The 17,216-nt window shown below is 43.9% G+C and overlaps 1 protein-coding gene across 1 annotated transcript in view; it reads right to left on the bottom strand.

Annotated features, from left to right (window-relative positions):
* Positions 1-17,005, bottom strand: part of TSPAN32 (tetraspanin 32) — a 64,573-nt gene extending 47,568 nt beyond the window's left edge. The window contains exons 1-3 of the mRNA XM_054028743.1: positions 16,856-17,005; positions 13,588-13,702; positions 9,679-9,776 (exon numbers count right to left, since the gene is read on the bottom strand). Coding sequence (XP_053884718.1) covers positions 9,679-9,776; positions 13,588-13,702; positions 16,856-16,921 — 279 coding nt within the window. The 5' untranslated portion in view covers positions 16,922-17,005. The remainder of the gene's footprint in view (positions 1-9,678; positions 9,777-13,587; positions 13,703-16,855) is intronic.
* Between the last annotated feature and the right edge of the window lie 211 nt (positions 17,006-17,216).

The following is a 17,216-nucleotide window of genomic DNA, read 5'->3' as shown; positions in this document are numbered from 1 at the left end:
AGGTCTGAGCGAGTCAGTAAGCTGCGCCAGCACGCTTTTAAACGTCCAAATGCACATTCCACCACCATTCGGCACTTGCTCAGCCTGTAGTTGAACAGGTCCTGACTACTGTCCAGGCTGCCTGTGTACGGCTTCATGAGCCATGGCATTAAGGGGTAGGCTGGGTCCCCAAGGATAACGATAGGCATTTCAACATCCCCAACAGTTACTTTCTGGTCCGGGAAGAAAGTCCCTTCCTCCAGATTTCGAAAAAGACCAGAGTTCCTGAAGATGCGAGCATCATGTACCTTTCCCGGCCATCCCACATTGATGTTGGTGAAACGTCCCCTGTGATCCACCAGGGCTTGCAGCAGCATTGAAAAGTACCCCTTGAGGTTTATGTAGTCGGTGGCTTGGTGCTCCGGTGCCAAGATAGGGATATGGGTTCCATCTATCGCCCCACCACAGTTTGGGAATCCCATTTCAGCAAAACCATCCACTATGGCCTGCATGTTTCCCAGAGTCACTACCCTTGATATCACCAGGTCTTTCATTGCCATGGCAACTTGGATCACAGCAGCCCCCACAGTAGATTTGCCCACTCCAAATTGATTCCCGACTGACCGGTAGCTGTCTGGCGTTGCAAGCTTCCACAGGGCTATGGCCACTCGCTTCTCAACTGTGAGGGCTGCTCTCATCCTGGTATTCTGGCGCTTCAGGGCAGGGGAAAGCAAGTCAAAGTTCCATGAAAGTGCCCTTATGCATGCGAAAGTTTCGCAGCCACTGGGCATCGTCCCACACCTGCAGCACAATGCGGTACCACCAGTCTGTGCTTGTTTCCCGGGCCCAGAATCGGCGTTCCACAGCATGAACCTGCCCCAGTGACACCATGATTTGCACATTGCTGGGGCCTGTACTTTGTGAGAGGTCTATGTCCATGTCAATTTCCTCATCACTCTCGTCGCCGCGCTGCAATCGCCTCCTCGGCTGGTTTTGCTTTGGCATGTCCTGGCTCTGCATATACTTCAGGACAATATGCGTGGTGTTCGTAGTGCTCATAATTGCCGCGGTGATCTGAGCGGGCTCCACGATCCCAGTGCTATGGCGTCTGGTCTGAAAAAAGGCGCAAAACTAGTATCTGACGGACGGAGGGAGGGAGGGAGGGGCGAGTGACGACATGGCGTACAGGTACAGGGAATTAAAATCAACAAAGGTGGCTGTGCATCAGGGAGAATCACAAACAACTGTCACAGAATGGGCCCCCCAAAAGGTTAAACTCAAAACCCTGGGTTTAGCAGGCCGTTGATTTCACGGAGGGAGGGGGAAGCAAATGAATACAGAACAAATCTATTTTTTACATCTTAAGCTGGCAGACGACGGTGCAGCATGACTGATAGTCCTCGGCATCTTATGGGTGCTTGGCAGAAAATACTGGGCACTTGGCAGAAAATAGCATACTACGACTGATAGCCATCATCATCGAGACTGCCCAGGTGCCCATGATTGACAGCCACTGCAGTATGATGACGACGGATACCAGTCGTAATATACCATCTTCTACCAAAAGGCAAGGGACTGCTGTTGTGTGCAATGCAGCCCCACGTCTGCCAGCCCCATGTCTGCCAGCCCCCAGATCGCCGATGAAGGCTACTGTCAAGGCTGCTTCCCCACTCTGAACTTTAGGGTACAAATGTGGGGGCTTGCATGAAAACTTCTAAGCTTAACTACCAGCTTAGATCTGGTCTGCTGCCACCATTCCCAAAGCTAGTTCCCTTCCCTGGGAAGCCTTGAGGAAACTCTTCACTAATTCCCTGGTGAATACAGGTCCAAACCCCTTGGATCTTAAAGCAAGGAGAAATTAACCATCCCCCCTCCTTCCTCCCACCAACTCCTGGTGGATCAAGATCCAACCCCCTTAGATCTAAAAACAAGGAAAAATCAATCAGGTTCTTAAAAAGAAGGCTTTTAATTAAAGAAAAAAAGGTAAAAATCATCTTTGTAAAAGCAGTATGGAAAATAACTTTACAGGGTAATCAAACTTAAAGAGCTCAGAGGACCCCCCTCTAGCCTCAGGTTCAAAGTACAGCAAACAGAGATAAACACTCTAGTAAAAGGTACATTTACAAGTTGAGAAAACAAAGTAAAACTAACATGCCTTGCCTGGCTGTTTACTTACAAGTTTGAAATAGGAGAGACTTGTTTAGAAAGATGTGGAGAACCTGGATTGATGTCTGGTCCCTCTCAGTCCCAAGAGCGAACAACTTCCCAAACAAAAGAGCACAAACAAAAGCCTTCCCTCACGCCAAGATTTGAAAGTATCTTGTCCCCTTATTGGTCCTTTGGGTCAGGTGTCAGCTAGGTTACCTGAGCTTCTTAACCCTTTACAGGGAAAAGGATTTTGGAGTCTGTGGCCAGGAGGGATTTTATAATACTGTACACAGGAGAGCTGTTACCCTTCCTTTTATAGTTATGACAGCTACCAGTCATACTGCACTGTCTACTGCCAAAAGGCAATTAGCGCTGCTGTGTAGCAATGCAGTACCATGTCTGCCGGCACCCAGAGGACATATGGTGATGGTGAGCTGAGCTGAGCCGAGCGGGCTCCATGCTTGGCGTGGTATGTTGTCTGCACAGGTAACCCAGGTAAAAAGGCGCGAATCCATTGTCTGCTGTTGTTCTGACGGAGGGGGAGATGCCTGACGACACGTACCCAGAACCCCCTGCGACACTGTTTTGCATCATTCAGGCATTGGGATCTCAACCCAGAATTCCACTGGGCGGCGGAGACTGCGGGAACTGTGGGATAGCTACCCATAGTGCAACGCTCCGGAAGTCGACGCTAGCCTCGGTACTGTGGATGCGGTCTGCCGACTTCATGCACTTAGAGCATTTTATGTGGGGACACACACAATCGGCTGTATACAACTGATTTCTATAAAACCGGCTTCTATAAATTCAACCTAATTTCGTAGTGTAGACATACCCTTTAACTGCTATAGCTCAGCCTCCTCTAACTTCCTTATGGACTAGCCACCACTAGTTCTCGATTTCTTTGTAGGCTTTAACAGAGGAGCTAAGAGAACCTTCGCCGGGAGCATGACCCACGCGTGTCCCTTTGCTAGTGGAAACAAAGCTGGGAATCGCAGCAGCAACTGAACTATTTGTTTTGCTGTTTGACAGCTGCTGCAAGGAACTGCAACAATGTGCAGAATCTCTGGGTAGAGCCCAGGAGGAGTGATGTCATGGCTCTGAGACAGAGCCAAAGACAACACTGCCCCTCTATGCTCTCCTTTCTGAAGGGACAATTCTCCACCACTCCCCACAACTGGATCATAGCAATAAAACTGACTGTACAGTGGTGAAATGTTAACCCTTGAAAGCACAAGAGAACTGGAGTCAGGAATGAAATCTAGAGGAGAGGTGAAGCATTCCAGGTTGTTCAAGACCTGTTCCGATTACTACTCACTAGTCAAATTTTTCACATTTTTTTCCACAATGAAAAAAGGAGTTTTAAAAAACAAACAAAAAACCCACCAATACTTCTCATGAAAGATTATCAGCATTACTGAAGTTACCTGTTTTTGATGACATTTTCCAAGGTATTTTAACTCAAATTTTTACTCAATGCCAATATGAAAATATGGTTCTCAGAAAAATGAAAAAAGGGATTATGAAAAAGGTTTCATGAAAAATTTCAATAAAGATACTGAAAAAAAATTCATAACCTCCCCTCCCCTGCCAAAATTGGTTCATTTTGAATGCTGCCAAATGGAAAGAATTTCAAAACATTTTCTACTTCCCCCCCAACCAATCCACCACCTCATAAAAGTCTCTCAAATGTCTCAGATTATGTAGTTTAAGACCCTTCTCCACATCTCCCACCATGTCTGCCCACTCCTTTGCCTGTCAGTGTCTGTTCTACCAGTATTTATTTTATGTAGTTTGTTGCCAGTACTGAAATTTGCTCCCTGTTGAGAGATCTCCCTCCATCCATTCTATGATATACAATTATATGACTCCTAGAAGTACTCATAAATGTATTACAGGCTGCTTGTTCATTTCCTAGCCAGAGGGTTTGAGGGTTTATAATTATATTACAAGATATTCTTAAAAACAAGTAGTTGTATTTAAATACAAACAGCCAAGGTTGCCTCTTAACACCCCCCCCCCCCAGATTCGAAGAAGACTGGTATGAGCTTGTTGCAAGATGACGCAGTGCATTTTCTTTTATGAGATGCAACACATTCAGCCCCATCAAATGCTGTCACTGAGCTAATAATCAATTACTCCTTTATGAATTACCTTATTTTCATTATTGCTGCAAGGAACAATTTGTCTTCTGTAGACTTGGCAGGATCCATAGAAATGTCTTCTCATCCCGACTGGCCTATCTTTTTATCTACCGTTCTCACGTTCACCCTTCAAATAAAAACCTTGCTATACTTCAGCTTCCCTTCTTATTCAGTGCAGTCAAACTCAGATCTTATGCTGCATTCAATTAATGCTGCATACAATTAATGGCCCTATCCTCAGCTGTGGTGGGGCTGCTTTGCACCACTCAACTAATGCAAAACACCAGCAGAACTGGCAGATCCAGCCATGGGAGGGTCACTCTGGATTAAGGAGAATCCTCTGGTGGCAGAGACTGTTCAACAGCTCCTACAACCCACTCCTGTAGCCAGAATAGGGGTTGCCCTATGCCCTAGCAATCCCCCAAGAGCTGTAACAGCCCCTTGGGGATATGGGAAGCTAAAGTAAATTAGACATGAAGGCTGCTCTTATGCCAGGTGACTGGGCCCAACACAATGGCCCAAGATCAGGGGAGTGGTTAGGCTGGCTTCAAACTATCCTTGCACTCTTCCTCCTGAGCTGTCCTTGAACACTCCTTGACCAGAGTCAATATATTTACGGTACAGTTACATTAACTGGATTTTTATGTCATCACTTGTTTAATCTGTACAAAAGAAAAAAAATTACTCCCCCAGTTTTCCATTGCCAGGAAGCAGTATTCTGGCTTTTGTCTTTCTCCATATCTACTAAGAAGCCGACGAGTCTGTCTGCATGAGAAATCAATTTAGTGCTCTCTGACTGAATGCAGCAAGAATTCTGTGTAGTGCTGGCTCTACCTGTGTCAGTTTCTTCGGGAGGCAGTACAGTTTTAAATCAGTCCAGGTAGATTAGTGCATAATTGATGCGAGTACAGGCTCAGCCTAGGAAGCAGATGACTGCTAAAGCAAGGCATCGAAGTGCACTGCTGTACTATTATGAATCCCTAACACACTTGCCTACAATTATACATCTGGGAGCAGTAAAGTAAACAGCTTATGCTAAATGCCTGCCATAATGGTACGTCACTCTGAACTACACCGAAAAGCTGAGCTGGATCAGACAGGAACTGAGGATTCTTCTTCTTGATCACTGGGCTGGAACCAGTCTTTGGAATAGTTTACCGGTCCTGAAAACATTCTGTTCTGGCCTAGCTGTGTTTCTAGCCCTAGAATGTTCAGTTATTGGATTTTCAAGACACACAATTGTGATTACTTATTACTTTCTTTCTCTATTTTTCTTTCCCTTCCTCTTTTTCTCTTCCCTTCCCTTCTGACAAAACTTCAATACCCAGTATCTCAAGAACTGCTGGAGTCGGAGATTTTTACTTTATACTAGCCGTTCTAGAGAGAGTGCTATTTCCTTTCCTCCTCCATTTCAATTTTGACATGGCTTCGGACACTACCAGAATGACAGGACGTTTAGATTCAGTGATATGGAGTGTGCCATTGGAAAGCAATGATTCAAGCTTTGCCAAGGATACTGTATCAGTTCTTATCCCTCACAGTTGATGAGACAGACCATAAAACTCTCACCGGCCCCTCAGTCAAAGAAGATTTTTTAGACACTAATGCAGTACCTCAGACCACCATTTCCAGTTCCCTGGTATCACAGCAGTCTCTGGATATTAACCTAATTACATATGCAGCTCCTAGTTGGAGATCTGACCACCACCCTGTGCTGTAGGGTTCACTCACGCTATTTAAATGTCAGTGGGTAGCATACTAGGGCCTGTCTACACTGGGGATATTTGTAGTGTAAATACAACAAGGAACCCTCTGGTATAGATGTGCTGCACCGGTATAAAATGAGGTTTCCCTTCAATGTGACTTACCCTGGTTTGAAACCAGGGTAAGCCACACTACTGCAAGCCCTGTATCATTACTTGTATTACACCTCAACCTAGGGTGTGTCTACACTGCAATAAAACACCTGCAACTGGCCCATGTTGGCTGAATTCAGGCTGGGGCTGTGGGGCTATAAAACTACAGTGTAGACGTCCAGGCTAGAGCTGGAGCCCAGGCTCTGGAGCCCTCCCCACCTCTTAGGGTCCCAGAGCCCAAACATCTACACTGCTGTTTTGTAGCCCCAAAGCCCATCCCCTGCGAGCCTGACACAGGTGTTTTATGGCAATGTAGACATACCCCAAGAGGCCCCACAATCAAGACTGCCCCCCACATCAGCTAAGCACTGTACCCACCCATTCTGTAGAGGTTTTACAATCTAAATAGAAATGACAGCAAAGTGCAGGAGGGGAAACTGAAGCACAGGTAGGTAAAGTGACTTGTTTATGGGTCACACAGTATCAGAGACAGGAACAGAACTCTGGTCTCTTGGCTCTCAGTCCAGCATGCTATCCAATGGACCACATGTTGGTAGTCTATCAAAGCAATTCATCTACAATGGGCGTGTGTAGAGAGGTCCCTATCACTTTTCTTTGACTTTCACAGATATAAGAACATCAATATTATAGCTTCCTCCTCTGTTTGATTACATAATTAAATCCTCTTAACAAGATCCATTTTATACAGAGAGGCTTCTTTACATCAATAATTAACGAAGAAGAAAAGTCCAGTACATCAATAAACAAAAAAGCTACAGAAAAGGGACTTTAGACTTTTTCTATGAAACACATTGTAACACAGGCATATGCTGCAGCGCTCTGAGACCAGGTCTGGGAGCCAGAGTCTCCTGAGTTCTAATCCTAGTCCTTACAACGCCTCTACTGATACAGGTAAATCATTTAATCTATTTGCTTTAATTGCCTACTGGTATATTTGGGATCACTAGAGGTATTGTGAGGATTAGTTACTGAAAAGCACTTGCATGGATAAACAAAAACAAACACACACACACACACACACAGAGAATTAACCTGTGGGACTCACTGCCACAAGATATAAAGGCCAACAGTTGAGCAACATTCAAACCAGGATAGGACATTTATATGAACAACAACAACATCCCCTGCTACATTATACATATAGAATAAAAATGTATAAAGGACACAAACCCTGGAGGGTGTTAGCTAGCTAAAATTTGTGGGGATTAGCAAGGAATTTCCCCTTTGGACAGATAATTCCACGGCTGACTATTAAGGGATTTCTTGCACCTTTTTCTGAAAACTCTTCTGCTAGCTACTGTCATTGAGGCTTTCTTCAGCAAGAGGACCTGGTTTAGCTGCTAGTCATGAGCTCCCAAGCTCTTGCAGATTTAGCAGGACTCACAGCTCATCTTCTGAGAGTTTGGCATTGGCTAGGCTGGTAACCCTCTTTGTCTACAAAAACTATTGTGATTTCTAATTCATGCACTCATACCTGTCGCTACCATTCCCTCATCCTCCCTACTGTGCTTGCTTCTGTTAGTTGCTGCTTATTGTCTAAATCCTAGATGGTGTGCTTTCTGGGGCAAAGACTGTGTTATTAGATTGTACATTAGGATCTTAACCCTTGTCTGGGTACAAACATAATAAAAATAACAAATAACGTAACTAATGTATGAAATCTGAAGAAGTTGATTGAACAGGACATTCCCCTCCCTTCTGTCATGCAGCTGGCTCTGCACTCAGACTTTGACAATTAAAACCCAGGACAAGTTTAAGTTCACCACAGAATGAACAGCAGTAAACTGGTTTGCAGAGCGGTGGCTGCGTAAGAGGCTGGTGAGAAGGGTGGCAGTACAATCTGACCTGACTGGTAATGTTCTTCCTACTAAAACTATGGGGGACAACTAGAAAGAAAGAGACAAAATGGTGGTGAGAATGTGTATGAAAATACTGCAGCTCATAACAAGATTGCAGGCAGCTTCTCTCTTATTTTAAGAACTTGATACCCTCTAGTGGTGCAGCAGGGAAGAGTGGATTAGTACATAGTTTGTTCAGTTGGAAGGAAACCTGTAGGACTGCTGGAGTTTTTCTTTCTTAGAATGACGCATTTCTAGTTTCTTGTTTGTGTCAACAAGAAGCTTAGACCTTATCTCTCCCCCCTCCTCTGCCCCAGACACACTCACAATGGATCTAGGTAAAAAGAGGCACCCTGACCCTGGGCTGTTCTGTCTTCCAGGGAGAGAACGGGTAGTGCAAAGGACTCCACCCACACTGCAGGGCTTATAGCTGCACACACACACACACAAAATGACTCCAGTATACTGGTGACTCCCCGCCTTTGCAGTTCACATTCAGGCTTCCCTTGAGTTCACAGACTATATTACTACAACATCAGAAAAAGCAGCCCCCACCCACCCCTGTACATTACTAGGCACTTATTCCACTGCTTTCCTCTCCCCCGTCCTAGATGCACACACCCCGCTCTTGCCTCCAGGACTGTCTGATGCCAAGGCAACTCCATGCGTGAGGTTTAAAACAAACAACAAGGGAGGGTCTAAGAATCTGCTGCTGAAATGCATACAGCTTTCATCACCAGGGCAAAAACTGCCTTCTCGTCTCCCTTCTCCTTGTGCGGAAGTGTTATTTGTTAATATGCTTGGTGCTTTACAAGACAGAAGATGAATGCCTTGAAGAGCTTAATGCCTGAAAGATGAAAGGCAGACAGTAGATGCATTGGGAATCCCAAACGAAGCAAAACAGATGGTTTAAATGTGTCGCCTGATGGGGGTTGTTTTGCTAGAGGAGGTTGGCAGGAATGCCCCAAACGATATGACTATGTGGTTGACACATTTTGAGGAGAAAATATCCATTTCATGCATATACCAGCTGATGAACTCCAATTAGTTTTCCTTAAAAGTATGAGTTAGGTAGAAAGCTAGCCTCGACAGCATGCTAAAACTGGTAATGCAGTCAAAACTGGGCTGGTGCCACCAAATGTTCTAAGCTCACAATCATCATGACGTTTACAAAATACTTCATTAAATTGGAGTTAAGATTGCTGTTGCAGGGCAGAACACGGGACTTCAAAATCTGACCCAAATATCAGAAAAAACAAAGAAATACTTCATTAAGGACACCCTACAGAAGAATGTTGGCATTACAAAAGTAAACCAAAAATAATTGTCATCATCTTGGCAGATAAGCACCTCCCCTTGACCCAAATCAGAGGCATATATACACATAGCACCTCGAAAAATCAGGTCACATATGGATAAAATCATCACCTGGAATCACTTTGAGAGGTTAGGCACAGCCATGCCTTGAAAAGCAGCAGGCAACCCACTGTGTGCATGATGTGTGTTCTAGGGCACAAGGCAAAACAACTAATCAACACTACAAATATCACATGTAATGGTTGATAAGCCAAGTGTGAGGAACAAGCTGGATACAGACAAAGCCTCTTCCCTGTATCTCCATATCATGGTGTTATCACCCAATTTGGAAAAGCTGTTCCCTGCCCACCCATGCCCCTCTAAGCAAACACTTACCATTGCCATGAGGCACACAGATTCTCTCACTGTGGCAACAGTACTCAGCAGGGCTGCGAGGACCAGAATCATGCTCAGACATATCCCGCTGTAGAACGCTGGAGGAAAGGCACACATTGGAGTTTTAAGAAGACATGAAGCCCTAGCTGCCTTTCTTTCCCCTTAAGCAGGGTTGGGCCCCCTTTGATAAGTAAGAGCTTGCCTTTCATGAGGAACTTCTGGATTTTTGCTCCTCAAGCCATTAGGCTGGGAAGTCTGAGAACATCACAGAGCTAAAAATCTTGGCAGGTAGTGCCAGTCCCCTCTCACAGCAAAGGCACAATAACATTCCCCATCCTGCCCACAAACCTGCTGAAATCTTAAGGGGGGGGTGACATAATTTTGTGTCAGGACAGAGATTTAAGATGTAGAAACTCAAGACATTTTGCTCTGCTGAATCTGAAAAGAAAGGACTGTGTTAAAGGGTGCACACAAGAACAGCCATACTGGGTCCGACCCAGTAGTCCATCTAGTCCAGTATCCTGTCTTCCAACAGTGGCCAATCCCAGGTACTTCAGAGGGAATGAACAGAACAGACAATCGAGTGATCCATCTCCCGTTGTCCACTCCCAACTTCTGGAAGTCAGAGGCTAGGGACACCCAGAGCATGAGGTTGCATCTCTGACCATCTTGGGTAATGGAAGTAATCTTGGTAAACTGAGTTAATCTCTTTATTAAAAGTTTCTAATAATAAAATGACAAGAAAAAACAGGAAAATGCCTTCTCCCTGGGCTTGTCTGTATGAACACTTAGTTTATGGCAATCTGGGGTGTAACTCTACCCAGCACTAGCCTGGCATTGGCCACTGTCAGAAGACAGGATACTGGGCTAGATGGATCTTTGTTCTGACTCAGTATGGGCGTTCTTATGCTGTGCACTAAAAGCTTCGATCTACACCGCTTTGAAATGAGATAGATCATAGTGCACTACGAAACTTTTAGTGCACAGCAACAGTGTCCACATGGACACTTAGTGCACAGCAGATTAGTATGGGGTAGATTTATACTCCAGTTTGCCATGAACTAAGTGTTCATATAGATAAGCCCTGTGTGTGCAGAGAAGAATAATCAGAGTTAAAATACTGTAGTATGAAGGGGTCTGCATACTCATACTGGATGTAGCTGTAATATAGATCATGGAAGACCCTTGCTCTGCAGGGTACGGTACAGACACTAAATAAGGGGCAGTCTCTGCCCTAAAGACCTTACAATCTAAGGCCCTGGTCCCACAAACACTTGACTATATGCTTAATTTTATGCATGAGTCATTCCATTGATTTCAATGTGACTATTTTTGTGCGTGAAGCTAAGCACATGCTTAAGTGCATTGCTAGATCAGGCTCTAAAAATGGACAAGATACAAAGGGATTGGGTTGCAGGAGACTGCAACAGACTTTAAACTTATCCAGTGTTCATCTTTATATGACTTACTTGTCCCACCACACTAAGTTTATAAACCTTTGTGCAGTGTCCTCCCGACCCTTTGCTCCCATAGTTCCAGCAGAACCAAGTGCCCTGGAAACATGCCAGGCCACCTTGTTATTTTTGCCAGAAGATCACAAGTTCCCTTTACAATTGTCTCTGCGCTCAGATAAAGATCCTACTGAATCACAGACTACTGAAAAAGAGCTTGAGTTCCAGTACCCACTATCAGGAGCTTATGCATTGCTAATCTTGTGAAACAGTCACCTTCTATTTCCTGGCCAGAGCGGAGTTCTAGCTGATACCCAATGGGAGAGTTCAGGGAATACACTGATGCTGAAAGCTCTTCAACCCAGAGCTCACTTCTAATAATGCCCTGCACTAGTACTCTAAGGGTATGTCTATACTACCCGCCGGATCGATCCTGCAGGGGTCGATTTATTGCGTCTAGTCTAGATGCAATAAATTGACCCCCGAGTGCTCTCCCGTCGACTCCTGTATTCCACCGCCATGAGAGACGCAGGCAGAGTCGATGGGAGAGCGTCAGCAGACGACTCACCGCAGTGAAAACACCATGGTGAGTAGCTCTAAGTACGTCAACTTAGATCCTTCCCCCTCCCCATGTAGACCAGGCCTAAGTCTGGAAGTGAAGGGGCTTTAGACCCACCAATTATAATATTTAACTGGAGCCTGGAAGCAAGAATACACAAGAGGGTTTGACTTGCTTAAGCCCAAAAGTTAAAACCCTGGGAGTGTGATATAGATAGGCACCATCCCAGTAGCCATAATAAAATGGAGGGGGGGGAAAAAAAAAAAAAAAGGATGAACCTCAAATATTGTTGAATGAGAAAATCCTGATATCTATCCCCGAATCAAAAAACAGGGGCAATCCAGAGCATTTTAATGCCTAGGGTGTTCTTACCTTCCCACTCCGGTCTTTCTTACTGTCTTTTTCCCATTTAATTTGTTTAAGTTTTTCTTTTTGCTAGCTTAGGTGCATTGATCCTTCCCTATGACCCTTTCACCTATCAATGTCTGACATAAAGCTGGTCACAGGCAGCAACTCCTGCTTGTGACAGACAATAGTTGCTGTTCCAGGAAGAGAGGGTTTTTGTTTTTTGGGGTTTTTTTTTGCATTTCTCTCTCTCTCTCTCTCACACACACACCTATCGTTTCTATGTTCTGCCTCCTCTCCTCCACTTTTCTGTTGTAGTTTCTTCTCTGATTTTCCTCTTTGTCTCCCACTCCTTTCCTTCCTTAAGAAGTCGCCACATGCTGTAAATGGAATGAAGACCTGGTTCCAGGCTGGGGCTGCGTGGCTGGGACGGTTTTTACATGATAATCACACCGTTCCAATCGTGCCAGTTAAATTCAGCTAAGGTTGCAGGTAAGGAGACACTGAGCTCTTCCATATTTTTGTTGGCCTCCATTCTGTGAGACCATCTGCAGTAGTTTATGCCTACTCTCTTCATGGGATGTAATACAGAGAGTGAGGGCACAGCTGGCTGCCACCTGAAATTGAATCGTGGTTGGTTTATGAGCCAAATTCTGCTCTCATTAAAACAGATGTAAAACTGGACTAGCTCCACTGACACGAGTTCAGGCACAGTACTTTGGATTCACCCTGTGGTAAATGAGATCAGAATGCAGCCCTAAGTATTTTTTTCAGTTTATCCATAGGTAGGCCAATTAACCAAAGCATCAGTGAACATTCATGTATCACAACACTTTTTCCTTGAACTCTTCCCAGTCTGTCCTCTTAATCCTCCTCTCTGTTCCCCCAATTCTTTGTCTGTATTTCTTTGCCCTGTTTGTTCCCCAAGGTCCTGATTCAGCAAGGTGCTTAAACACATATGTAATGTTCAGCATGTTACTAGCCCCATTCCCTTCAATGGGACTACCCTTGTGCTGAAAGTTAGGTACGTACCTTGCTGAATTCAGGTCCTGACCCCTCTCCATCTCTTTCCTCTTGCTTTCCTTACTGTCTGTTCACTTATGTCTCCCTTCTATCCCACACAAATATAAATGTCCAAACTTTTAAAGGGCCCCATAGATTGTATCTTATAATGTGCTCCTTTCTGTGGTCCTGCCCAGCCTCTCACTTCCATTGTGAGCTATTCTGAAGCTCCTCCCATACCTTTGGGCCTACTTATAGAATATTTATCACCCTCCATGCTTTGTCTGTAGTAGATGAAGCAAGGGGGACAGCAGTGGACTCAGCAGTGCTGAAGCATGATGAACAGCGTTCCCCCACCAAAGGGCCAAGCAGGTGTTTCTCATACAGAAAAGAGGTACCTTGCCTCTGTAGCGGCAACACTATACAGCTAATTGGAATCCCACTTCATGTGGAGTCTCTGTATTTCCTTTCATTGCACCCTAATTTTACATAGCTCCAAAGATGCTGGCCCTCACAGGACATCTCAGTTGGACTAAAAAATGCGACACTTACCTACGTTGTGGAAGATTCTATAGGGGTTAGCCTCAGAGGAGACACCACTAATTATGCTGAAGTGAGCCCCATAGCGGGTGATAATGGTCAGTATGGTGACTGCCAGCCCCAGCAGCTGAAAAACAGAGATTTTACTGAGGAAGGAAAGTAGTAAGTGCAGAATTCACAGAACAACTACTGCAGATCTTATGAAATGCTATCAGGCATACTCAGATACTTCAATTCATGCCCGAAGAAAAACAACCTGTTCCCCAAGAGAGTTAGTTTACAGTATATACCTGAAAGTCACACGTGAAAGGAACCCCTGGGCCCTTTAATAAACTCTTTGGACAGTATTGTATAATTACTGCATATGAAACCACTCACTCTATCCGTTGGACTCTGCTAGCAGAGGAAATTGTAATCATTGGGAAAAAACAGAGGAATCGTGTTTTCACAGACATCCCTTTCAATGGATTTACATTGCACCAATTCCTGAAGTATTTAGATACCAAATTCTGACATGTGTGCACGAGGGGGCTGTTATTAGCTTCAAGAATAGTCCTGGGTCAGATTGCGTTCTCTGCTCCTGCTCTCGAGCAATTTGCAGTGTCTTTTGGGGAGTGGAGAGTCGCTTAGGTGTATTGTCATCTCTGCTAAGGAAAAGCTAGTGTCAATAGATGAGTCTTGCACTATGCTTTAAGGCTTTGTCTGCACTAGCCTTTTTCCTCTAAAATTTCCCAGCGTTGCTATCATTTCAGCTCCATCAAGGATAGTGCTACTGTAGATAAGACACTGAGTGACCACCAACATTTTAACCACTGTGTTATCTAACCTGCTCAGAGCCTGTTAGATGGTGGCTGTCTGACCTAGGCTAGTGCTCCCACCATTGCTACCAAGAGTAGAGCTGAAATAGTCATAGCAACAGTGGGGAAATTTAAAATAAAACAAAACCCTAGCATAGCAAAGCTGAAAGGAGGCAAGACAGGAGTTCATCCTGATCTCCTGAGGCAGGGTCCTCCGGATTCAGGCTTCCCTCCGAATGCCTCTTCTCCAGGTTCAATTAACTTTGTTCTGGGAGGCATCAACAACTGCATTACATGCATACAAAACCTTTAGAATCTGCAATATTTTCCAAATTCACAAGGAGAAGAATCCTCCACTCACAAAGGGACCTCCTGGAAACTCAAACTCTACAGTGAAGAATCAGAAGTAATCGTGTATGTGTTAAACATTACACTTAATTATTCTAAGTGTAACCCTATTACCTTTTCAGATGATGACCAATAGATTTTGCCCAAGAGGTATAGTTTGGTAGATTAAATATACTGTGACCCTAAGAACCCCTCAATGCCAACTGGCAAAGAGTTCACTCTTCTGTAACAGCAACTCTTAGCAGTCCTGACATACTCATTGTACTTAGCACACCACTTTCTAGTATATATCCATAAAGAATATAATGTAAGGTCTCTAATAAAAGCTTATGTCATTCTGATCCTCAATCGTTGTGAGATGTCTGTACAGGTGATAAAGAGTTGTGTATAAGTACTGAAAATATGTTTTAAAAATCTGTGTTCAAGGCAGAGCTGATAAACAGGTTTTGGCAACACAAACAACAGTAGCTGGTCCCATAAGAGACCACCTTATCTAATATTCTAGGACCAACACGGCTACTACAACATTGCAAAAAGACACCAGAAACTAAACTGAACCACAGAGGATCATCCTGACTCGGGGGCGGAAACAATGGGTTTGGGGGGGGAATATAAGGAGAAGGCAAAAGGCAGTACACTTTGCATTCATGAAAGAGAGATCCCAGCCACGTTGTTTGGAGATGCTGGGAGATTGCTTTAGGTGAGATAAACTACTTTAGACAAGGGTTTAATGTGTTAAGTTTAGACTCTAAGAAGTGTGTTATACTTTTTGTTTAATATGTAACCATTTCTGTTTCCATTATTACACTTACTCCATATCTTTTAAATCTTAATCTTTGATAATAAACTCATGACTGTTTTCACTATCAATCTATCTCAGTGCGGTGATGTTACATAAGAAATGTATCCTCAGCTGAATCGAACAAGCTAGTGTGCACACTGTCCCCTTGGCTAGCAAACCTGGTATTTCTGTGTGTGTTCACCGGTTAAGAGCTGGACACTGCGGGAGTACTCCAAGGACTCAGGGGTTGAAGTGTACTTATTACTAACCTGCACAGAGAGAGCAAGGCCTGCAGAGCTGTTTACAACTGAGAATCTGTTATACATACACAGTAAAAGGTTTGGTCCAGCTTCAATCAGCTCAGATTTCCTGCAGAAATATCAATCTAAACAAATCCTCATGATCTCACTATTGATATGTGTTATTGTCTGTATCCATATGTAAAGAATACAAATAAACTAAACTTGAGCTAAGCACATCCCCCTTCAACAGGTTTGAGTGCAATTCTACCTTGAATAAGTCACATACTTCGTAGGCACGACAGCCCCTCTCTGAAGGGAGAACAATGTTATTGCAACTAGAGCTGGTCAACTAAGTTTTGAATTTACATTTTTTTTGATGAAATTTTTACCAAGCTTTCCCGCCCCAGTCTTTTCAACCAACTATAAAAACTAACTTGTTTCACTTCAATATTCACTTGTTTTCCTCTCTCTCTTTTTTTTTTTAAGGGGCGCTAATCATAGTGCAGTTGTCCCAGAATTCCTTGGAAGAGTTCACCAAATTTCATCACATTTGCTTCTCCACAGCCACTCCATCAGAACTGTAGAATTACTTCTGGTTTGCAGAACAGATTCAGAAGATTCCAACAGTTACATTCCATCCAATATCTGTCTCAGTAGACAGGCTTCTGTCCGACTACAAAGATGCTCTAGCTTATCCAACACATTTTAAACCACCCACATCTCAAGAAATTGTTCATCCAAGTGCAATAAAAAATTGTTTTTAAAAAGAAAGACGCATAAGAAGATATCCCTCTCCTCATCTTAAAACTACCATGTCTGATGGCAGCAACACATTTCTTACTTAAAGGCTAGTTCAGAATTGTGAAATAGTTGCATTACAGTGACACTTGAGAAACCAAAAGCTTATCGGTGACAGAAGGCAATGCTGGGGAGTAGCGATAACAGTTCAGGATGCAGTAATTCATACAGTTTGCTTCTTTCACCATAGACTTTTTCAGTGCTAAAATTGAAATGAGAGAAACAACTTTTACAGTTCCTTTTTAAGAAAGAATTTTAAGGTGGTCAGTTTACTTATCCCAAGTTCTGTACAGGTTCCCACTTCTGGTTGTTACCATGACAAAGAGGCTGGTCACTAGCAGCTGGCATTTGGTGGTCCTGACCCAGTGTCTCCGTCCCATGTTATCCTCTTCTCACTCAACACTGGCAGTCAGTCCCTGGAGAACAGTGCTTCAGCTAAGCAGAAGCTGGCAGTAGTGCATCTTGGGAAGTGTAGTCCTACTACAAGCTGACACACCTCTCCCAAAATGGATTATTATTAATAGCACTTTTCATCCCAGGCTCTCCGTGTTTATAACGGTTTTATTATTAGGTATGAATATGAGCTTGAAATGAATCTTTTTTAAAGAATTTCATGAGATTTTTAAAGTCAAATTTGTTGAAATACTTATGGTGATTGAAATTTGTCGTTTTACT

This window comes from Malaclemys terrapin, chromosome 4 (assembly GCF_027887155.1).
Source record: "Malaclemys terrapin pileata isolate rMalTer1 chromosome 4, rMalTer1.hap1, whole genome shotgun sequence".
NCBI classification, from domain to species: Eukaryota; Metazoa; Chordata; order Testudines; family Emydidae; genus Malaclemys; species Malaclemys terrapin.
This window is presented reverse-complemented; position numbering and strand designations above follow the sequence as displayed.